This window comes from Mastigoproctus giganteus, chromosome 5 (genome assembly GCF_048544385.1).
Source record: "Mastigoproctus giganteus isolate SK-2022 chromosome 5, ASM4854438v1, whole genome shotgun sequence".
In the NCBI taxonomy this organism is placed as follows: Eukaryota; Metazoa; Arthropoda; class Arachnida; order Uropygi; family Thelyphonidae; genus Mastigoproctus; species Mastigoproctus giganteus.
The window spans coordinates 68,746,277-68,770,357 of NC_143579.1; the positions used below are offsets into that span (position 1 = coordinate 68,746,277).

General features: G+C 39.3%; 1 protein-coding gene across 1 annotated transcript in view; it reads left to right on the forward strand.

Annotated features, from left to right (window-relative positions):
- Positions 1–21,275, forward strand: part of Tmem18 (transmembrane protein 18) — a 122,782-nt gene extending 101,507 nt beyond the window's left edge. The window contains exon 5 of the mRNA XM_090373274.1: positions 20,763–21,275. Within this exon, the coding sequence (XP_090229400.1) occupies positions 20,763–20,906 (144 nt within the window). The 3' untranslated portion in view covers positions 20,907–21,275. The remainder of the gene's footprint in view (positions 1–20,762) is intronic.
- The last annotated feature ends 2,806 nt before the right edge of the window (positions 21,276–24,081 follow it).

Below are 24,081 nucleotides of genomic sequence, written 5' to 3' on the forward strand. Positions count from 1 at the left end.
TAAATCCCACATCAGTACACTGTGATCACTGCCACCTAGTGGTTCCTTTATCTGCAAATTCTGAATACATGAATGATCACTGCTAATAACCAGATCAAGAGTATTACTCTCCCTGGTTGCCTCTCGAACATGCTGCTGCAGAAAACAATCATCCAATAAATCCACAAAAGTCTGACTAGTGTGTGAGTGACCAACCCACAAGTTCCAGTCAATATCTGGGAAGTTAAAATCCCCCATTATAAGACATTCTGATTTACTAGCCCACTCTATTTCTCTGTACAATTGTTCATTGTACTCATTCGAGTCGCTATCCTATAACACACTCCTACTCTTATTTTTGCTTTCACAGTACTTATGTCACACCAAACTGACTCAACAGTGCATCTATATCAACTGGGTGCACTTCTTTTGATTTTATGTTTTTCTTAATTAACAGCATAACACCTCCCTCCTTTCTATCCTGTCTATCCTTTCTGTACACATTGTACTCCCCAAATTCCAGTTCTGCATTCCTTATATCTGTGTGACACCTCTGCTATCCCAACAATATTCGCCTTTGATGTCTTGACCAACACTTCAAATTCAACAAATTTATTTACTATACTTCTAACATTCGTATACATGCAAGCATACATGCTCCTATTCCTAGTTACCCTAACACATCCCATATATACACCAATTTCAGAATGACTGCCATCCATCCCTGAAACCCCCAACACCCCTCACTCCAGGTCGCTACTTATTCTAATAGAAGTTGTGCAAGAATCACCTACGGCTACTGTTAAACCATTAGTCCTTGTATCCCCCCAAGCCATCAGTTTTCCGAGCCACCTAACACTACCTCGATAGCATCAGCAAATATTCTTGCACCCTTTCTATTTAAGTGTATCCCATCCCTGTAGAAGCAGTCTCTCCTGTTAACAAGTACAGACCAGGCTGAAAAAAATTCTATCCCTTGAGCCTTGCACAATCTTTCCAGGGCCGAATTGATCGACAAGGCTCGCATCATATACTCCCTCCTATCATGCCTGGGCAGAATTGCAGACATTTTCAAATTCAACCCTAATTCTCGGCTTTTGTTCAACAGTGACCTGTACTTGTTAAGTAATTCTAATTCTGCCGGTCTCCTACTCTTAATATCATTAGTGCCAACGTGTACAACTATATCACCTTTTGTGCTCTTAAAAGATGATATCCGCTCTACAACGTCATCAACCTTTGCCCCTGGCAGACATACCCTGGTTCTGTTCCACCTATCCTTTTTACAAAGCATGTTCTCTGTTTCCCTGACAATAGAGTCACCAACAACTACTAGTTCCTGTGCGACCAGCGCATTCTGCCTTGGGGGTTGCCGCTGTGTTGCGTGATGACCAAGTGCAAGCTCTGGCATTGATGTGGGCAGCTGAGAGCTTGATGGGCCCCTCAATTTAGATCTTTTGAGGGCATCCACCCTGTCATTCAAACTCTCATATAGGCCCATAACAACAGAGTTGTCGCCTGATTTCCTTACATTGCGCACACACAACGACATCCCCCATGGCAATATCATGTTCCATTCCAGAGAGTTCGGCAAACATTTCTCAAGTTGCACATTTTTTTAGGCTGTGATGCGTTGGAGAATAGCCCCCCTCAGTTCTCCCCCGAGTCACAGCACTCCTGCCACTTTGTTGACGTTGCTTTGCTGCTCTAGTTTGGGGCATGCTATTTTAAATTAATAATATCAATAAATTAAATTAATTAAATGTCAATACTACGCTATCTAATAGAAACAGTGAAGCGTATTACTCTATATAATTATGCATTAGAGCTACCTAGCTACCTCAATTAAAAATTTGAATTCCCTACCACTATATACAAAAACAATGGCTGCAAGATTCGAACGAAATAACGGTTTTACGTATATTAAGTAGTAATCTACAAAAACTCTTTATCTAAATTAAAATAAAAATAACCAGCGTAAATATAACTATAAGACTACGTATTAAGTACAGTCGGTCCTCGTATAACACGTGTTTGCATTACACGAATTCGATCATACACGATTTATAAATAGGGGAACGTTATCTTATATAACACGAACCGAATTCGCTTATACACGATTCGCCTTTGTGTTTACAAGAAATGGCAGTCGAATGTGGAATCACCCCAACTGAACGCAACACGATAGGAACGAAGAAGATTCTGAAAATGTATTTATGTGTTTTATATCAGTGAAGGGGAAACACATTTCACCATAATAACGTAAAAACCAACACAATTCCAGCTATCGGTATAATCGCAAATGCAATTAGATGGAGTTTACTACCAGTTTATAACAGATTCCACTAGCAGAAACGCAACTGGAAATTGTTTTTATTGTTTTATGGTAGTAACCCCCAGAAATGTGCTTTAGTAAAATGTGAGGTGTTAATAGTGTATCTCGGCCTTTACGGTGTTGTTTATTCAGTTGCTACACGCGCGCAGCTTTGTTTCTGTGTATCAAGCGTGCCACCTCGTTTGTAATTGTGCTTTATTCCCTAAAAATTAGTAAAATACTTAAAAGGTGTGAAAAGGAAGCGTCCGGGCTAAGACACTGCAGATTCAGAGAGAAAAAAAAAAGCAATATCGATAAACAGAGGCGGACTGGGTCAAAAATTCTTACCCGGGAAAATTTGTAGTGGCCTCATACTACGGTTTATGGCCAAAATCACACCGGCCTCCGGCCCACCGTGGTTTCCCCCGTAAGGCTTGTGGCCAGTCCGCTTCTGTCGATAGAGAAAAAATATGAAATTGTGAAACGCTTTGAGCGAAATGAAAGACCATGTGATATTGCACGTGCTACAGACCTAAATGAGGCAACGCCGAGAATTACAAAGAATGCAGAGAAAATAAAAACAACTTTCATAGCGGGAACAACTCAAAGTGTAATTAAAATCCATTAGATTAAGACTTTTTTTTTAGATTAAGACACAAAGAAATTGGAAGAGATGGAATGGCTGTCATCTGTTTGGATAGAAAATCAAACAAAAAGCAAGTTTGCTTACGATAGAAGCAAAATCATTAGCAATATTTTATTACGACTTACGTATTATAATTTATACTTACGTATTATAAAATACGTAAGTATTTTATTACGACTATTTTATTTAATATAATAAATTTTTTACGAATAAAATACGTATTTTATCCGTAAAAATACTTTTTTAGTATTAAAAAATACTAAAAATACTTTATTATAATATAATATTATTTTTATTACGTATTTTAATCGTTATAAAATAAGTAAGTATTTTATAACGATTAAAATTACCAGATTATTTATTGTGTTTGGTAATGTTTTGGTTCCAAATGTGTGTTCAATCTTGGGTGGTCGGCACCTAACCCTACTTTTCCCATAGGGCCTGTTGTTTATATTGCACGATTTTGCATTGCACGAGGGTTTCTAGGAACGCAACTATCGTGCTATACGAGGACAGACTGTACAATATAAAATAACAATTATGTAAATAAAAAGGCAAACACTTAACGCTTTTTCGGAACCTGTAACTCACAGCTGTAATTTTTAAAGAGAGTCAGCGCCCTCTTTACTGGGTTACATGGTAATACGTAATAGAAGCTTGTTTTACTGTGGTTAAACAAGCTTCTGTTTGGGTGTGGTCACGCGCTATGTTTATCTTACATGACCACGCGGTACGATGCTTGATTTCCATATGCAACGTATTTATGTATTCATAGCAAAGAGACAAACACAGTGTCGAAAGCTGCTGTATTTTATTTTACTTTATCAAAAGAAGCGGGTGCAGCGAGCAGGGGGCTAAGCCCCTAGTTGATTATTTGAACAACTTTTGAGTGTAAAGGCAAGTAAGGCTCCTGGAGTTTATGGTATATACCCATAATTTTTAAGAGGGTGGCAAGATAGTGCATTGAACCATTAAGATCAATTATGAAGGACATCATTGGACTCATGAGAGTCCAATGATGACGTCTTTGGATTGGATGGATGTGACGTGTCTGGATCAGAAAAATGATGAGTGCACATTCCAACAAGTTGGAATGTGCACTCATCCAACAAGTTGCACACTGCCTTCTTCACATCCATGAGGGTCTTCAAGGCTGTTTGGATTTCCACTTCTACAGTGATAAGTAAAACATGCAGGTTCAGTTCTGTGGTTGGGGCTCACTTACTGAATCTCATTCCATTATGCTTCTTTTTCTTGGCAAGGGTACCTTTATCACAAGTGATAAAGGTACCTTTGTCACAAGTGATGAGCTGTGAATATTTTAACAATGGGCTCACAGTTTTGCAAACTTTTTGATGTGATGTGAAGCATCCTTGGGGATTCGTGCCACGGATGATGTCACGGAAGTGACATCATCCGTGGCTTCTCTGCGGTAGGCTTCTCTGCCAGAGGCACTTCCCACGTTCACACTACTAGTACGCCAAGCACTCACTGTGATTAGAGCGCATGACGCATTTTTCGGGACTGGTATGATATCTCAAGTCAGCCTGGTCATCATGTTCCACTTTACGATAATATCTGGATACGATAGTATCTCGAGTTCTAACTTTTTAGAATTTTTGAATAGTGTGATGTCAGAATCATACTTCCTGAAGTATGATTGCAACAATACAAGTATTTGTCATATGACTGCAACAATACATATTTTTCAACAATTTATTTTTTCGTCTCGCATTTTTGTAACATTCCATTGTTAGGTTCCCCGAACAGCTGCGTGTGTCGTTTCAACTACACGATTGGTATTTCAGTCGATGCTGTTTTCTAGACATTTAGATACGTTGCAATCTCAAGTATACATCTCTTACTATAGTTATCATAAACCCATTTCATCTTGTCTTCTAGAAATTATGAAAATTTGCGAATGTTCAATAAAATATTTACAATATAAAAGCTCTTTTATTTCGTAATCAATATAAAATAGAAATATATACAATATTTCTATATATTGATATATAAAATATATCAATATATAAAAACATGAAGGATTCACATAAAACCATCTACCATGCGTGCTCAGCATAACAAAAAACTATCACAAAACATTCCACAATATAAAAACAAATATTACATAAAAAATAAACTCTTCTAGAAAAGGTACACAGAAATCACAGATTATATGAAAGAAATTATTATACAAATATTCAAGAAAAATTTTATTCTAAGAATTTACTTCTTTGTTAATAATTGTTATCGATCTTCTGCTTTGCTCAATAGCTGAGCAATGATTTGACATAACAATCCAGATCAAATTGAAGCAATGGTTTTCCATTTAGATGTATGGTCTTCATAAGCTGCAGCGTGTTCAATTGTCACAATATTATTCATTATGCTGAAAGCTTGCTCAGCTTCAGCACTGCTAATCGCAGTGGTTTCAAAGATATTTCTGGCTTTCTTAATTGAAGAGGGAATTTCACTCGATTTTAAAGATAAACCGTCTTCGACAAAATCTCTAAAATCATTAATTTTTATTTCATATTTTATCAGAAAACTTAAATTTCTTATTAGTTTTTCACCGTCTTGCCATGGAGATGAAAATTCTTTCATATTCCACGATTCCAAGTAGCATATGTTTAAAATTTCTTTCAATTCCTCATCGTCAATGATATCATTATTTTCTTTATTTAATTTAAAATTACTCTGTTGCATTAATAACTTATCCTTAATAACGTGTCACGAGTTAATTTTTTAAATGTGTTACTTTCAATTCCTTCAAATTCTTTCAACTTCAACATGCTCTCAATTTTAGCATCATAATTTCTTTCAGAATTTTTCAAATTAGTGATAGCATTGATAGAATAATTAATTTATCTGCTTTTACTATAGTGATGCTGCGACTTTGTAGAGCTTCTGAAAGGTAAGATAGCTCCTGCAGTATGTCGATCATTAGTGCTAAATCGTTAAGAAATTCCAGATTGAAAAGTCGGTTTAATAATCCAGAATATTTGACTTTCTGATTCAAAATGTTTGCACAAAGCGGGATAATCCCTCCAACCCTCAATTGCTGTCCACAAGCTACAAGTTGCCCATCGTGGCCTGAATGAATGCAGAAAAAATATCTCCTGTAAAAATATCCCCCGGAAAAAATATCCCTGGTAAAAATGTTCCATTTTCTTGTTATTATTATAATAAGGTAGGTTATTGCCGCTCCTGAAACAGAGAAGTTTTTTCTGATTTATTTTCTGTTTTATTAGCTTAAATTGGCATATTAACTTATTTTCTAGAGTAGCTTTATATTCCTAGTTACGATACGTAGTTTAAAGTTTAACTTAGAGATTTTGTAGGTATTACTTAGTATCGGTAAGGGTATGAAATCCATGTGTTACAAGTTACAGCTCTGTTGAACGAGAAGTTTTTTTTTTAACCATATTTAGCCGATTTATTAACCAATTGTTATATCAAATTATTTTCTGTAAGTAGCTAGTCAAGATCCTTAGTTTATTCTGAATTGAGACAGCGAGATTTGGAAGTTAATCGATACTTTATCAATAAGTTAATGGTAAGTCCACGGACACGTGGACTTAACATTCGTAAATTGCCGCCATTGTTACGCGATACAAAATATCTCGAACTAGATAGCATAAGCTTAGTATAGTATAGTACATAATATAATATTGTCAATTAATCAGTAAATCTATTAATCTTGTTGAACTTCATTGTCAATTAAATTGTACTTTTAACTATATACATATAACGAGTTAGATTACGTAACATAAATAATTAGCAAAAATAAATAATTAATACTTAACTTGATACGGAAGTTATATAAAGGGATTTCGTAGATAATACTCAATACTGAAACATAAATATAGCGTTATAACTGTGTTATACAAGTTTAGGGTTTTACTTTTGTACTGAAATTGAAATTTTATTGAAATTAAATCGAAATCATAACTAGACCAGAGCAGCAAAGCAAAAGGCTCAAGCTAATGGAAGTGCTGTGGCTCAGGGGAGAACTGAGGGGGGGGCAGTTGCCCTCTGAATCACAGCCTTTTAAAATGCACTATTTGCTTGATGTTTGTGGAGCAGTCAGGTATGGGACATGATACTGCCATGGGAGATGTCTTTGTATGTGCGTGATGCAAGGAGTGTAAGGAAATCAGGCAACAACTCAGCATTGTTATGGGCCTATATTATGAGAGCTTGAAGAACAGGGTGGATGCCCTCGAAGGATTAAAAGTGAGGGGTCCATCAAGCTCTTAGCTGCCCACACCAACGCCAGAGCTTGCACTTGGGCATCACGCAACGCAGCGGCAACACCCAAGGCAGAATGCTCTGGTCCCAATGGAACTAGTAGTTGTTGGTGACTCTATTGTCAGGGAAACGGGAAATATGCTTTGTAAAAAGGATAGGTGGAACAGGACCAGGGTATGTCCGCCAGGGGCAAAGGTTGATGATGTTGTGCGGATATCATCTTGTAAGGGCACAAAAGGTGATATAATTGTACACGTTGGCACTAATGATATTAAGAGTAGGAGACCGGCAGAATTAGAATAGCTTAACAAGTACAGGTCACTGTTGAAAACAAGCCGTGAATTAGGGTTGAATTTGAAAGTGTCTGCAATTCTGCCCAGACACGATAGGAGGGAGTATATCATGAGAGCCCTGTCGATCAATTCGGCCTTGGAAAGATTGTGCAAGGCTCAAGGGGTAGAATTTTTTTCAGCCTGGTCTGTACTTGTTAACAGAAGGGACTGCTTCTACAGGGATGGGATATACTTAAATAGAAAGGGTGCAAGAATGTTTGCTGATGCTATCGAGGCAGTGTTAGGTGGGTTGGAAAACTGCTAGATTGGGGAGGATACAAGGACTAATAGATTAACAGTAGCCAGTGGCAGAGGTGAAAGCGATTCTTGCACTGCTTCTATTGGAATGAGCAGCAGCCTGGAAAATAAGATGCAGGATATTTCAGAGACTGCTGGGAGTCATTGGGGGTACAAGTAAACACATGGGTTGTGTTAGGGTAGCTAAGATTTTTTTTTTTTTTTTTTTTTGATTTGGTAGTTGTTGGCGCATCGGCTTCTGTGGCCATATTGCACCTCCCAAGGTTTTTGCAGTACTTTGATCCAAGCCCGAGGCGGGAATCGAACCCGCGACCTTTGGGTTGCCGGGCAGGTACTTTACCCACTCGGCTAGCCCGGTCGGCGGGTAGCTAAGAAAAAGAACAGGTGCATGTATACTTGCATGTACACCAATGCTAGGAGTTTGGTAAATAAATTTGATGAATTTGAGGTATTGCTCAAAGCATCAAAGGCGGATATTGTTGGGATATCAGAGATGTGGTGTCACACAGATATAAGTAATTCAGAACTGGAATTTGGGGAGTACAACGTCAACAGAAAGGATAGACAGGATAGGAAGGGAGGAGGGGTTATGCTATTAGTTAAGAAACACATAAAATCCAAGGAAGTGAAGCCAGTCGACATCGCTGGACAGTGCAGTGTCGAGTCAGTTTGGTGTGACATAAGCACTGGGAGATCAAAATTGAGAGTAGGAGTGTGCTATAGGCCTAATGATTCTGATGAGTATAATAAGAAACTGTACAGAGAAATAAAGTGGGCCAGTAAATCAGAGAGTCTTATAATGGGGGATTTTAATTTCCAAGATATTAACTGGAATTTGTGGGTTGGTCACTCACACACTAGCAAGGCTTTTGTGGATTTATTGGATGATTGTTTTCTAAATCAGCATGTTCGGGAGGCAACTAGAGGGAGCAATACTCTTGATTTGATTATCAGTAGTATTTTTCATGCATTAAGAATCTGCAGATACAGGAACCACTAGGTGGCAGTGATCACAGTGTGCTGAAGTGGGATTTATTCAAGGAGGTAACTACCATCAGGGGTAAAGGGAAGGGTTATTGCTTTCGTAAAGGCAACTACGATGGTCTGAGACAGTATTTAAATTCTATACAGTGAGACCAACTGATGATGTTACCAACAGCAAACTCAAAATGGGAAGCATTCAAAGAACTCATCTTGGAAGCTGCTAGGATTTACATACCAACTGAGAAATACTGTTCAAGGTTCAGGCCTAAATGGATGTCAGATGAACTAATGAGGCATATGGCAGAGAAGAAAAATGCATGGGATACATATAAATTAACATGTGACAAAGAAGCCTATGATAGATATAAGTTGATCTGTCACCAAGTTACAAAGGAAGTTAGGCAGGCGAAGGCAGATTACAAGAAATCTTTGGCAAGGGATGCAAAGAAAAACAGCAAGGAGTTCTTTACTTATGTAAACTCTAGAAGGAAGGGGATGAATCAGATTGGTTCGCTTGATATCGATGGTTCAACTGTTCATGATCCTGCTCAGGTAGCTAACAAACTAAATCAATATTTTGCAGCTACATTCACACATGAGGAGTTATTCAGGAAGGGGAATGCCATAGATGAAGTAAACACTGGCAGTGAGCTAGATGATCTTGTAATAATTGAAAGTAAAGTGGAGGAGAAATTGTTGAAGATAAATACAAGAAGGGCACCTGGGGTGGATGGGATCTATCCAGTTATATTAAAGGAGGCAGCAAAGGAAGTAAGCAATCCGTTAGCCATAATTATGAGAGCTTCCTTGGACTCAGGGGAGGTACCCACAGACTGGAGATTTGCAAATGTAACCCCCCATTCACAAAGGAGTATCAAAGGCTGACACAAGTAATTATAGACTTGTGAGTTTAATTTCTGTTCCAGAAAAATTAATGGAAGCACTGGTTAAAGAAGCACTGCAGGATCGTCTTGACAAGAATTCAGTTATAGTTCAGACACAACATGGTTTTGTTAAGGGAAGGTCTTGCCTGACCAATTTTATTGGATACTATGATGTAGTCACAAAAGAATTGGATGCAGGGAATAACTTTGATATTATATATTTGGATCTTAGAAAGGCTTTTGATACTGTTGCACATGGAAGACTGCTGCAGAAATCGGAGCAGTGTGGCATTAGTGGCAAATTGTTGCTATGGATAAAGGGATGGTTGAGTGGCAGAAGACAGAGAGTGGTAATTAATGGACACTGCTCATCGGGGACTAATGTTATTAGTGGAGTCCCTCAGGGCTCAGTGTTGGGTCCATTGTTGTTTTCTGTATTTATAAATAATATTGATGATGGTATATCAAGCTTAATGTCCAAGTTTGCAGACGATACAAAGGTTGGCAGGGTTGTTAAGGACGTTACTGATGCTATGCTGCTGCAACAGGATCTGGAAAGGTTGAGCAGATGGGCTGAGAGGTGGCAAATGAAGTTTAACATTGACAAATGTAAAGTACTACATATGGGAAACAGCAACCCCAGAGCAGCATATCAACTCTGTGGTACTACACTCAGAGTGGTAGAGAATGAAAAGGACCTGGGGGTAATTGTGCAGGCAGATATGAAGTTCTCTGAGCAGTGTAGACGGGTTGCAAGAGTAGCTCATGGTGTCTTATGAATGATATACAGGAATTTTTCTAGCAGGGATAGGGAGGTGATTATTCCCTTGTATAAGGCAATGGTCAGGTCACACCTAGAGTACTGTATACAGACCTGGAGGCCTCATTTCAAGAAGGATGTAGAGCTGCTGGAATGAGTACAGAGAAGGGCAACAAGGTTAGTGAACTGAACGAAGGGTTGCTCTTACGAAGAAAGGCTTAAATTTTGCAAATTACAGTGTCTGGAGACTAGGCACCGGCGAGGTGATCTGATAGAGGTGTACAAAGCCTTGAATGGTTTGAGCATGCTCAATGCTGATGGGATACTGCCTCTTGCTCAGAATAATCACCTGAGAGGGCATAAATTCAAATTGAGGAAAGACAGATGTAGGATAGACGTGCGGAGATTTGCCTTTAGCCAGCGGGTCGTTGGTTGGCGGAACAGACTTCCATCCCTTGTTGTGGAAGTTGATAGCCTAAATAAGTTTAAGGCTCAGCTGGACAGGTATTTCGAACGAACAAAGGGGTGAAGTGAAAGTGGTAATTTTTTTATTTATTTATTTATTTATTTTATTTTATTTAGTTTTTTTTTTTTTTTTTTTTGGCTGATGCCGCATAAGCTTGCTTTCTTGTGCATCAAATGCCTCTACTAATGCTAATGCTAAAAAAATGCTAGCTAATGCTCCTAGACATCCTACGCATCTAGATATTTCGATTCGAACGTGCGAGTCATATTTCTACCACCAAACATGACTTCGCTCAACCAACCTATGGATCAGGGTGTTATTTCGAATTTAAAAGCATACTATTTACACATGACATTTGCTCAGCATTGTCTGCAGCAGACTATGAGAAAAATTTTACGTTAAGAGACTTTTGAAAATCTTAAAATATTTACCACGCCATCTTAAACATTAATAAGGCCTGGGTGGAAATTATTAAAAGTTGTTTAAATGGCTCATGGAAGGAATATGCCAATGGCACGTAAAAGGCTTCGAAGGATTTGAAAAAGACAAATCATGTGAAGAGGTTACGGATAAGATTGTAAAGGTTGCAGAACTACTTTTCAGTTGGAGGTTGATGCCAAAGACGTGGAGGAGTTAATAGAGGACTAAGAGAAGGAATCATCTAATGAAGAACTTATCGACTTGCAGGCAGCGATAGTAAAAGAAGAAAATGCTGATGAAGCTCAAGATGAGCAAAAGGAGGAGCCGAGGCACTTCAGCACCAGAAATATGGCAATGACATTTGTGAAATTGCATCGGCAATGGCGAGGTTTGAGAAGATGGATCCTGACAGCGTACGATTCTTAAAATTTAAGAGAGGAATGAATGATATGCTTGCTTGCTACAAAGAAATCCACAGTGAAAAGAAAACAGTCACCATCCAATCATTCATTAATATGTTCTTTTGTAAGGTTGAGCGGCCGACCCTTCTAAATCTCAACAGGCCTCAACCTCCGCAGCGGCGTACTTATCAGCTGAAGACGTTGATTCTGGCAGTGATGCTCCAGAGGTAAAACTCTAACAAGTCATAACGCATACTTACGTTATGACTGTCTCCTCTCTTTTTTTGTAATTTTATAATTTTGAAAATTTTTAAATTTCACGCTTTTGTAATTTTTCCTGTGCATGAGATAAAAAAATTGAATAAATACACTAAATAATTCTATTTACATGTTCATCAAACATTTCTTTTTTGATTCAATCAATTCAGCAAGCACAGTTGCAAGTGCTGCACAAGCACGGGGGAAATTCCAACCTATGTAGAGTTTTGCAGAATGCAACCCTTAGGTTGCATTCTGCATAGGTCGGGGAGTGGCTGTATACTGAAGTTAACTAGAAACATAAATATAACGTGATCATATATATATATACGAGGTGTGGTAGTAAAGTTCCTAGACACTGGTGAAATAAAAAGAGCACAAAGTGAAGGAGCTCAAAAATGGTTTTATTTTTATTCAAAGCAAGCACCACCTGATTGAATGCACTTATTATATAGAACAATATAATTGTTCTAAAAGTCAGCAAAGGCTTCCAAAGAGATAATGTTCAGTTCAGCAGTTTTTTTTTTTTTTTTTATATGTCCTCAGTTGGAGGAAGTTTGAATAACAATGTCATACCATTTCTGTTTATTTTCATACTCATTGAACATCAATATACTGCACATGACCCCACACACATTCAAATCTCTGGCCCGATACATTGTATTGGGCCAGTTTCAGATTTTGATTGTTGTGTCGGTCCACACTCTTGATTGCAAGTGCAGGTGCAAAACTGTAATAGCCTATAATTGTTGCCTTTTCAAAAAAGGGTGATTAATAACTCCATTAGCCTTATCAAAATTTTTATTTTTCCTAATTTTCTCTGACCCCCTAAAATTTTTTATGCAACCCCTAGTTCAAGAAGCACTCATATAGAGCAACACCAGACCAGATGGAGGAGGTGTACAAACAAGCAAAAGTATAAATGTGTACTTTTGCTTGTTGCAGCTTTTGTTTTAGGCACCAAATTTGTTTTGGAATTTATTGGCCACATGGTTATAATAACGAGCAAAAGTACATTTAGAGTCATATACCACTCCTAAATCTTTACTATAAGGAGTTAGGGGAATCATTTGAGATCAGAAGAGGCCAAAGTTGAAAAGAAACAGGTTTATAGGTGATTTGGAGGTGATGAGATTTAGCAGTGTCAATTGAGAAATTAGTATGTCATAGAGAAAAATTTGAGATTGTTCAGCTGCAAGAGGGGAATCAGAAGTTGTGATAACTACAACATCATCTACATAAAAAAGGACATCATATGAGACTGGAGAAAATTGGTCTCAGTATTACTTCAGTTGGTAATACTGAGACTGATTGAATTGAAGAAAATCATTACTTCTGTACTGCAGTAAGGCTGAGAAAAAGAGTAACAGATAATATGCTGCTTTGAGGAATTCCAGATGAAATAATGAAGGATCACTTAACGTTCTGGACATATGTAACAAGAACCCTAGAATAGAGAAGGTTTTCAAGAAATTTTAAAAGATCTTCAGGTATGTAATCATAGTCCTTCAACAAAGATTAGGAACATGTTATGCAAATAGTATTGAAGGTAGGGTTAATTTCAGTGTATATAATATGAATTTGTTTTCTACAATTTAGCACATGCATTAAGAATGAGAAAGTTTAATAAGTAGGTTTGTGACTGTGAACCAAACAGGAATACTCTAATGATTGTGATTACAATGCATAAGAAAGAACAGTTTAATTGAAGTTAAATGAATACATCGTTCAAGTACTTTACGAATATATGGAATGAATGTCCTTTAGATTTTGTGGGTTTTTACTGAACTGGAAACAGTTTATAGAAGGTCTATTATTATTATTATTATTTCTGCTCATATTATTTCTCCCTGATTGGGGGTTCCACCTTGTCACGGGCATTGCTACCAAGTATACAGGGTGGTTGTTGTTATGTCTGATGTTACTGTTGGTCGAGGAACTCTGACAATCCTACAGGTGTTCAGGATTGCGACTTTCTGGAGTTCCTTGTAGGTGTTTGCTGGGAGACCTATTGCTGCTAGGCTGTTATATAGGGTCTTTGGCACCATACCTGTGGTTGATACGATGATTGGGATGGTCGTTACTTGTTGCATATGCCACATCTCTTTGATCTCCTGTCTTAAGTTCATGTAATTCCTGACTTTTTCCCCATGGGTTTTCTGCAGGTTTCCAGCGTTGTGTACCACATAGCCTTTTCCTTCTTGTCCACAAGAGTTATGTCCGGTCTGTTGTGCGGGATTGTCCTATCTGTTATTATGGCGCACTCCCAGTACAGCTTGTGAGTTGGGGTTTCTAGTACTGCCTGCGGTTCATACTTGTAGTATGGTACACTTTCTTCGACCAAATGGTATTTCCTTGCTAGCTTCTGATGTATTATACTGGCTACCTGGTCATGTCTATGAGTGTACTCAGTCTGGGTGATCACCTTGCATCCCACAATGATGTGTTGGATCGTTTCTAAGGCCAGGTGGCATTGTCGACATGTGTCATCTAACACTCTGGGCTCCTTTGCGATGTATTTTCTATAGTTCCTGGTGTTGATTACCTGGTCTTGGATGGCGAGCATGAATTCTTCAGTCTCGGGGAAGAGTGTCCCACTCATGAGCCATGCATTGGAAGCAATTTTATCTATGTGATCCTGATGGAGATCATTGTAGTGTCTGTTGTGGAGTGTCTTCTCTGCCCATCTTTCTGGCTTCGTTTGTGCATCCTGGTTGGGGGGGGACTCCTCGCCTAGGTTGAGTGGGGAATACCACTTGTCTATTTTCCTTATGGCCTGGTAGAGTGCTACTGTGTGTTTCTGGAAGTAATCCTTCAGGTTAACTATCGCTGTCTTCTGTTGCTCAATAAGGTCTATCAGGCCCCTTCCTTCTTCCCGGGCAATTGTCAGTCTTTCCACGGCAGATCTCTGGTGGTGTTGGCGGCTCTTGGTCATCATTGTCCTTTTCTTTCTCATGATATCCTCCAGCTTGGTGTTAGTCCAATCTATGACCCCGAAGGAGTATGTTAGTACTGGGACTGCATAGGTGTTTATGGCTTTAACTGTGTTACCTCCATTCAGCTTTGCTTTCAGCAGGCTTCTGAGTCTCTGATGATATTTTTCGGTCAGGCAGGCCTTAATTTCCTTGTGCTGTAACTGCTGAGCCTGCATCATCCCCAAGTATTTGTAGGCTTCTCCCTCTGCCATGACTTCAATCTCTTTACCACTCTGCAGCTGGTAGTTTCGGTTGACTAATTTTCCCTGATGCAATCCGTGGGTCTTGCCTTTGTCTAGACCTAATTCCATTCTAATATCATTGCTGAATTCTTTGATGATCTGGAGTAGTTGCTGAAGGTGCTTCTTGGTTCCTGTATAGAGCTTGATGTCATCCGTATACATCAGATGAGTCGGGTGTACAGGTTCTTCTTTCCTTTGAGGTTATATTTGTACTTGCTACTGTTAAGCATGGTATTTAGTGAGTTAAGTGCTAGACAGAACCACAGTGGGCTCAGGGCATCTCCCTGAAAGATTCCTCTCCTGATGGGGATTGGCCTGGTTGTGATGTTTTCGACCTTATTGGTATCACTCCATTTCGCTATCGTTTTCCCTAGGAAGTTTGTCGCTATTGGATTGACTTTGTAGATTTTCAGTGCCTCTATTAGCCAGCTATGAGGTACGGAGTCGAAGGCCTTGCGGTAATTTATGTAGGCTGTGTGCATGTTGCAGCGCTTCTTGTATGCTTGCTCCATAACTGCAGCATCTATGGTTAATTGCTCCTTGCATCCTTTGCTCAGCCACTTGCATCCTTTTTGCTGTTCGGCCATTATGTCCTGGCTCTCCAAGTGGTCTGTTATCATCCTGGTTATGGCTGGTCAGGATCTTGTACATTGTTGGGAGGTAGGTGACTGGCCTGTATTTTGCCGGGTTTCTTGTATCTTCATCTTTAGGCTTCAGATTTGTGATTTCTTGAGTGAGGAACTTCGGGATTGTCTCTGGGTGCCTTATCATTCGGGTGAACTGCTCTGCCAGGTGCTTGTGTGTGCAAGTGAGCTTCTTGTACCAGTAGTTGTGGACGTTATCTATTCCTGGAGTTCGTCAGTTGTGAGAGTTCTTGATCGTCTGTTTTACTTCTTCCCAAATCTTCCACCCTCTCATTTCTTGTACATCCTTGGTTTTCTTGCATTCTAGTTCCATCCAGGTGGCTCGGCTGTTTTATGTTTTACTTCCCTGCTCCATATGTTTCCCCAGAAATCCTCAATTGTCTTCTTTTCGGGTGGTCCATTCCCTTGTTTCCCGTCTTCTCCAAGATTCCCGTAGAAGCCTCTTTGGTCTTCATCGAAGATTCTGTTGTTTATTTTCTTCTGGGAGCTCTCTTTGTATCGCCACAGTCTCTTGCTGAGTGCAAGGAGGTTCTGCTTCAATGTGTCCAAGTACTCTCCTATTCTCTGATTTTTTGTCTAATGTTTGCTGTGGACGCTGTCTCTCTTGAGGATGCTCTTCACTTTTCCAATTAATTTCTTACTCCTGTTGCCCCGTTGGTACTGGGCCAATTGACCCAGTACCAACAGGACTTTCTGCTGAAGTCTTCTTTCCCAAGCTGGTGGTTCCTTCTGTTTTCAGTTCTTCTGCTACTGGTCTCTCGCTTCTCTTCCATTAATCCTCATGGCTGCTACCGCAGCACAATGCATGGCTGTGTGGATGGCCTCCAGTGTTGCACCATTGCTGTCGAGGTAATGCAGTATTATGTGCCAATTCAGGTGGTCTGTGACTCTCCACAAGGTTCTATTCGGCCTCTGCTTCAGTATCATGTGAGTCTTTGTGAGGTCCATTCCTTCGAATTCTGTTAGGGCCCCTCCACTCTTCCTCTATTCTGGATATCATGACCTCATCTGTTTCCACTTCAGCTGCTGCGGGTTGTATTTCCTCTTGCTCTTCTTCTTCTGGTTCGGCGGTGGTATGTTCTTCGTCCTCTCTCGCTTTTCTTCCATTGGTCTCTCGCTTCTCTTCCATTAATCCTCATGGCTGCTACCGCAGCACAATGCATGGCTGTGTGGATGGCCTCCAGTGTTGCACCATTGCTGTCGAGGTAATGCAGTATTATGTGCCAATTCAGGTGGTCTGTGACTCTCCACAAGGTTCTATTCGGCCTCTGCTTCGGTATCATGTGAGTCTTTGTGGGGTCCATTCCTTCGAATTCTGTTAGGGCCCCTCCACTCTTCCTCTATTCTGGATATCATGACCTCATCTGTTTCCACTTCAGCTGCTGCGGGTTGTATTTCCTCTTGCTCTTCTTCTTCTGGTTCGGCGGTGGTATGTTCTTCCTCCTCTCGTTCCATATTCTTTATCCTTTTTAGTCGATCGCTCATGTCCTGCTTGATTTTTTCCAAGATTGTGGAAGCTATTAGGTTCTTCGTGACAATGGTCCTTCTCTGGTCTGCTATTTGCTGTTCAGTGACCTGAATATCTGGGAATCGTTCCAGCAGCTAGGTATGTAGTCTCGCCCTGTAAGTTGTCATATCAGTCTCCAGCTTTGTTATTTTGTAGTATGCTTGCATGATGTACGGATTCATTTCGATGCTCCACTTCATGCGTTGCCGTTTTCTCCCTCCCTTCCTGGGTGGTCACTAGCGCAATTATACAGGAAGCACTTCCAGTTGGTGGGGCTGGATGATCTTGCCCTTCTCTTGTGGTAGCCATATGGGGGACAGCACAACTCGCTCCACTGTCTTCCTTGGGAGACAGTCTCTGATTTTTTGAACCGACCCCTCTGCCTAAGGCCCGAACGAGAGTGACTTTATTCTGTGCCACACTCGATGCAGTGTGATTAATATTTCTCTGCGATATCATCCATTAATCAATTATTATTATTCTTGTTGTTGCTCTTATATCATTTCTCCCTGATTGGGAGCTTCCACTGCGTGACAGGTACTGCTACCAAGTACACAGGGTGGTTGTAATGCCAAGTGTTACTGTTGGTCAAGGAAATCTCTGACTATCCTACAGGTGTTCAGGATTGCAACTTTCTGGAGTTCCTTGTAGGTGTTCTCTGGGAGATCTATTATTGCTAGGCTGCTGTGTAGATTCTTTGGTACCATACTGGTGGTTTACATGATGAACGGGATGGTTGATACTTCTTGCATATGCCACATCTCCTTGACCTCATGTCTCAGGTTCGTGTACTTCCTAATTTTTTCCTCATGGGTTTTCTGGACATTGCTAGTGTTAGGCACTGCTATGTCAATCAGGTAGGTAGCCTTTTCCATCTTGTCCACAAGGGTGATGTCCGGTCTGTTAAGCAGGATTGTCCTATCCGTTATGCCACGGTCCCAGTACAGCTTGTGGGTCGGGGTCTCTAGTACTGCCTGGGGTTCGTACTTGTAGTATGGTACACTTTCTTTGGTCAACTGGTATTTCGTCACTAGCTTCTGATGTATTATCCTGGTTACCTGGTCGTGTCTATGAGTGTACTCAGTCTGGGTGATCACATTGCACCCCACAGTGATATGTTGGATCGTTTCTGAGGCCAGGTGGCACGTTGATGTGTCAGCTGACATTTCAGGCTGCTTTGTGATGTATTTTCTATAGTTTCTGGTGTTGATTGCCTGGTCTTGGATGGCCAGCATGAATCCTTCTGTTTCGGGGAAGAGCGTCCCATTTGTGAGCCCTGCATTGGAAGCAATGTTATCAATGTGACCTTGATGGAGGTCATTGTAGTGTCTTCTTTGCCCATCTTTCTAACTTCGTTTCTTGTACCGTCTGGGTGGGAGCTGTTTCTTCGCTTAGGTTGAGTGGGGTGTACCACTTATCTATCTTCCTTATGGCCTGGTGGAGTGGTGCTGTGTTGTTCTCGAAGTAATCCTTCAGGTTAACTATCGCTGTTTTCTGTTGTTCTATCAGGTCTATCAGGCCCCTTCCTCCCTCTTTCCGAGGTATTGTTATTCTCTCCACTGCTGACTTCGGGTGGTGTTGGCGACTCTTGGTCATCATTGTCCTTTTCTTTCACATGATATCTTCTAGCTAGGTGTTAGTCCAATCTATGACCCCGAATGTGTATGTTAGTACTGGAGCTGCATAGGTGTTTATGGCTTTAACTGTGTTCCCTCCATTCAATTTTGCTTTCAACAAGCTTCTGAGTCTCTGATGATATTTTTCGGTCAGGCACTTCTTGATTTCCTTGTGTTCTAACTGCTCAGCCTGCATCATACCTAATTATTTGTAGGTCTCTCCTTCTGTCATAGCTTTGGTCTTTTTACCAGTCAGCAGCTGGTAGTTTCGGCCAACTAATTTTCCCTGATGCAGTGTGTGGGTCTTGCATTTGTCTAGACCAAATTCCATCCTGATGTCCTTGCTGAATTCTTCGGTGATCCGGAGTAGTTGCTTCTCGGTTGCCGCGTAGAGCTTAATGTCATCCATGTACATCAGGTGGGTGAGGGTGTACAGGTTCTTTCTTCCTTTTTTGAGATTATATCCATACTTGCTGCTGTTGAACATGGTGGATAGTGGGTTGAGTGCTAGACAGAACTGTAGTGGGCTCAGAGCATCTCCCTGAAAGATTCCTCTCCTAATAGGGATTGGCCTGGTTGTGATGTTCTCGACCTTAATGTGGAACTTATTATTATCGCTCTTATATTATTTCTTCCTGATTGGGGGTTCCACCTCGGGACAGGTATTGCTACCAAGTACACAGTGTGGTTGTTGTTATGTCTGGTGTTACTGTTGGTTGAGGAACTCTCGTACTATCCTACAGGTGTTCAGGATTGCAACTTTCTGGAGTTCCTTGTAGGTGTTTGCTGGGAGACCTATTGCTGCTAGGCTGTTATGTAGGGTCTTTGGCACCATACCTGTGGTTGACCCGATGATTGGGATGGTCGTTATTTGTTGCATATGCCACATCTCTTTGATTTCCTGTCTTAGGTTCGTGTCCTTCCTGATTTTTTCCCCATGGGTTTTCTGCAGGTTGCCAGTGTTGGGTACCACTATGTCAGTCAGATAGGTAGCCTTTTCCTTCTTGTCCATAAGGGTTTGTCTGCTCTGTTGTGCAGGATTGTCCTATCCTTTATGCCACAGTCCCAGTACAGCTTCTGGGTTGGGGTCTGTAGTACTGCCTGGGGTTCGTACTTGTAGTATGGTACACTTTCTTTGGTCAACTGGTATTATTATTATTATTAGCTATATGGTGCAAGGAAGCCTGAGGCTTATGCTGACCAGCCAAAAAAAAAAAATTTCTGAATTACCCTGAGAGAGAGAGAAATAACAAGAGTCAGAAGTAGAAGGGGAATCACCAAGAAAGAGAAGAATGGTGATATCCAGCTCAGGACCCTGGGTGTGCCAAGCCCATACTCACCAGATATGAGCCCTTAGGGTTATTCAGGAGGAAACAAATTAGATGACAGAGTTGCATTGGGAAAGTGAACTAGAAGATCAAGTATATAACCACTAGATATTTTTATAATGAAAAAAGGAATCTATCTGGACCAGCTGTGCCTCTCAGAGGTAAGGAATTAATCACATTTTTCACCAAGGCTTTGGAGAGATGATATACACGGTTCAGGTTACTGATTGGAAATGGATTATCCATGAGGTCAATAGGAATAGCAGTTTTTTGGTTAAATCTCACACTGTGCTAAGTGCTTTTATTTAAGAAAATCATTTTCATAATTCACAAAATATGCCATGTTTTGGCGGTAGAAAAAAAATATCTGAGCTTTTGTGAAATTTTAAAACTTTCATAAGAGAATAAATATTAAATAAAGCTATTACTGCTACTATTACTTTAGTTGAGGATATAGCAATAGAATTTTTTAATGAACTACCTTTTTTTCTTTTAAGGGTCAGTGGCTTTGGACATCTGGTAATCTCATGATTAAACTCAAACAAGCTCAATTGCGTCAGCAGTTGCGGGCTGAACAAGGTAATAGAAAACTGAATATTATTAGCAGGGAAACTCCTATTCATGCAGAGAAGAATGAATAAAAACACTAATGTTGAGAATTGCCCCCCCCCACCCACACCTGGTGCTTTTGTGTGGGAAACCATAAAGTTTCAATTGAAGTGCTTTATGCTTACCACTTAAAGATGGAACAGTTACTAGAATAATCTATAGGTATATAAGAATATTTTGCATTGTAATGGATCATTTTTGTTAATTCAGGAGCATAAGAATCCCACTGTTTGAACATTTATTTCAAGTGAAAATGTTTTTTTATTGTCTAAAATAAAATCTGCACTGTGAAATGTATGAAAGGTGCAATGTTGCATTCTGTGAATGCAGATCAACCTGTAATATGTATATTTCTTCTTCTTCCTCTTCCATTATAGGATTATAAATGAATTTAGCAATATATTGGGAGCCTTTTAGTAATATTAATACTCATCACAAAGAGTAAGAATATAGAAATCTTCAGTGTTTTATATTTAGAGATTTTTGTATTGAACTCATCTGATGAACACAGCGAGATGTTGGTTATCTGATAGATTATTTGAAATGTCAGTTATCACAGTCAGTCAAAAATCTGTACCGCTGACATGCTCTATGCATATATTAGCATATTTTACATTAGTTAAAATATTTTATAAATGAAGAAATTTTATTGTTAGTTTTAACACTACACTGATTTTACAAACCTTGAAGGGATTTTAGAAAGCACCACCAATGAAATATCTATATACCTACTGAAACTGCCTTATCTCTTTTGTTATCTACGAACAGTCAAAGACTATGAAATAGATTGAAAAGCAGTATAATAAAATGTTCATGAACCTGCTGAGATTTTTTGTTTCCTTAGTCAATTACTTCAGAAACACTCATTATGTAAAATTTAGTATTAAATTCAAAGCAAAGATGAATTCAACCTGCCTTAGGTACTGTCTGGCCAGAGCATTACATGGCCCTGGCAATTGAAAAGTACTTGCAAGTCCAGTAACCCTTGCCATTGGGCTGGGTTTTGAGAACTTGTGCTGGCTTTGACTACTTGAACTGGAACTGAGTTGCTACTAAAATGAAACCTGGAAAGGAAAGCCTTAGAATGAATGATTATATACCCTAAGATAGTACCTTCTTATAGGAAAATTAAATTACAACTACTGGAATGAAAAAATATCAGCAGAATGAACTATTTGCAAAATATTATTCATAAAAAGGCTGCGTGCAAACTGGATATTACATTATAACCAGCAACATGTGCAAAGACATTCTTTAAACTAATGGAAATAAAAATAACACCGGTCTGCATTTTAAGAAAAGTTCTCTGATATTTTACTGCTGATCTGAAATGTGAACTACATTTTTAATAGAAATTTCAACAGTTACTTGAAATTTGCTCTATCACATCAGAAAAATGAAAAAATTAATGGAGGCACCTTTGGTTTATTTTGTATTTTTACAGATTTTACACATAGATTATTTTTATAATATAAAAATACATAAAAGCAGAAATATAAAAAGGCTACATCCTTCTGTCAAACATAGATGGCCACAAACCAGATTTCTTTTATACTAAACTAAGTTAAATTTATGCCTTTTTGATTTCTCAGGCAGCCTGTTTTGGTGGATGTTCCTCGTTTTAGCATCCAGCAATAGTTGGCCATTGTACTGATATTTGCATTCTTTTTTTACCATTTCTTTTACATTCTGATGGAATCTTTCCTGCTGCTCTTCACTTATTTTCTGGGAAATAGTTGAGATGAGAGTGTAAGAAGTATATCTTAACACTGATATTGCAGCCTAGTTGGAACTTCTCCAACATGTCATTTAAGATCATTTCATAATATGGATGTTTATTGTTTCCCAAAAAATTGCACACTAAATTTTTAAAAATTTAGTATTCAATTTTTGTCAATTGAAGCATCTCTTTCAGTTTGGTTCATAGTTTCTTCAAATATAGAGTCCAGCAGAAGCTTTTGGATTTGAGGTCCAAGAATTCCTGCTTTGATTTTTTCATGTGTAAGCATTGGGAGTTTAATGCCAAAGTACTTGAAAACAATTTTCTTCTTTATTCAAAGCTTGGACATTAAACTTAGTTTTTATATGCAAAGGAGGTAACAGTACTTTCCCTTTAATTGTAAGCTCATCTTTAATGTTCTTTGAACCTGGTGTCAGAGACTGTCATGGTGAACACACTTTCCTTTCCCAACATTTGCTTTTTGCTCAACTATCTCACTCACACAAAAAGCAAGGTATTTTTTTGTAATCAAGTTCTTGGCCAAATAGCAGACCAAGAACTTTAAAATCTTCACACTGTCCAACCTTGATCTTTGCACTGAATTTTTTCCAAAAGAAACTTAACATTTGTATAGTCTAACAGTTTGTAACATTTTCCTCTCAGCCGACCGGGCTAGCCGAGTGGGTAAAGTACCTGCCTGGCAACCCAAAGGTCGCGGGTTCGATTCTCGCCTCGGGCTTGGATCAAAGTACTGCAAAAACCTTGGGAGGTGCAATATGGCCACAGAAGCCGATGCGCCAACAACTACCAAATCAAAAAAAAAAAAAAATTTCCTCTCTTAGTGCCTTCACTGTCACTGGCTGAATCTATTAGTGGTGCAGTGGGTGCAATTAGTAGTACATGCACTCTCACGATAGCGTGCTAATTAATTATAATTCTCATTTCTTTCACCTTTTGTAGAAAGCTACAAATTCAGTCACTATACAGTGTGAGTTATGTGTTTGATTCTTGTGATGCTATGCAATGCGTTTGTGTGAATTTTTAAATAAAAATGCCTGCATGAAGCTCTTGTTATCTATCATATCATTCTGTGATACAGTTAATATAGTTGCTTTTTTTCCCTTTTTATTCATCTTATAAGCCCATATTAGAAATGGTGAGTAAAATCCATAAACAGAATGTACTATTGCTGAAAATTAAAGTGCAGCTCAGACAAGTACAGTAAACCCCTGCTATTCGCGGTATCTGTATTCGTGGTCGCTGATTTAATATAAAATGAAAAAAATGTTAATATAAAAAAATTGTGAATTTTAAAACGCCATGAACATTTTCCGCCATAAAAAAACATGGGCGCGGCTAAAATTATCTTTCCCGGTCAAAACAGCGCTCAGTGGGTGGGGGGGGGAAGAGGGGTAATAAAATCGCAAGCGTGGATGTTTCTCGCTAATCCTTATTAAGTGTGTTATACGCTTTTCATGGAAAGCTTC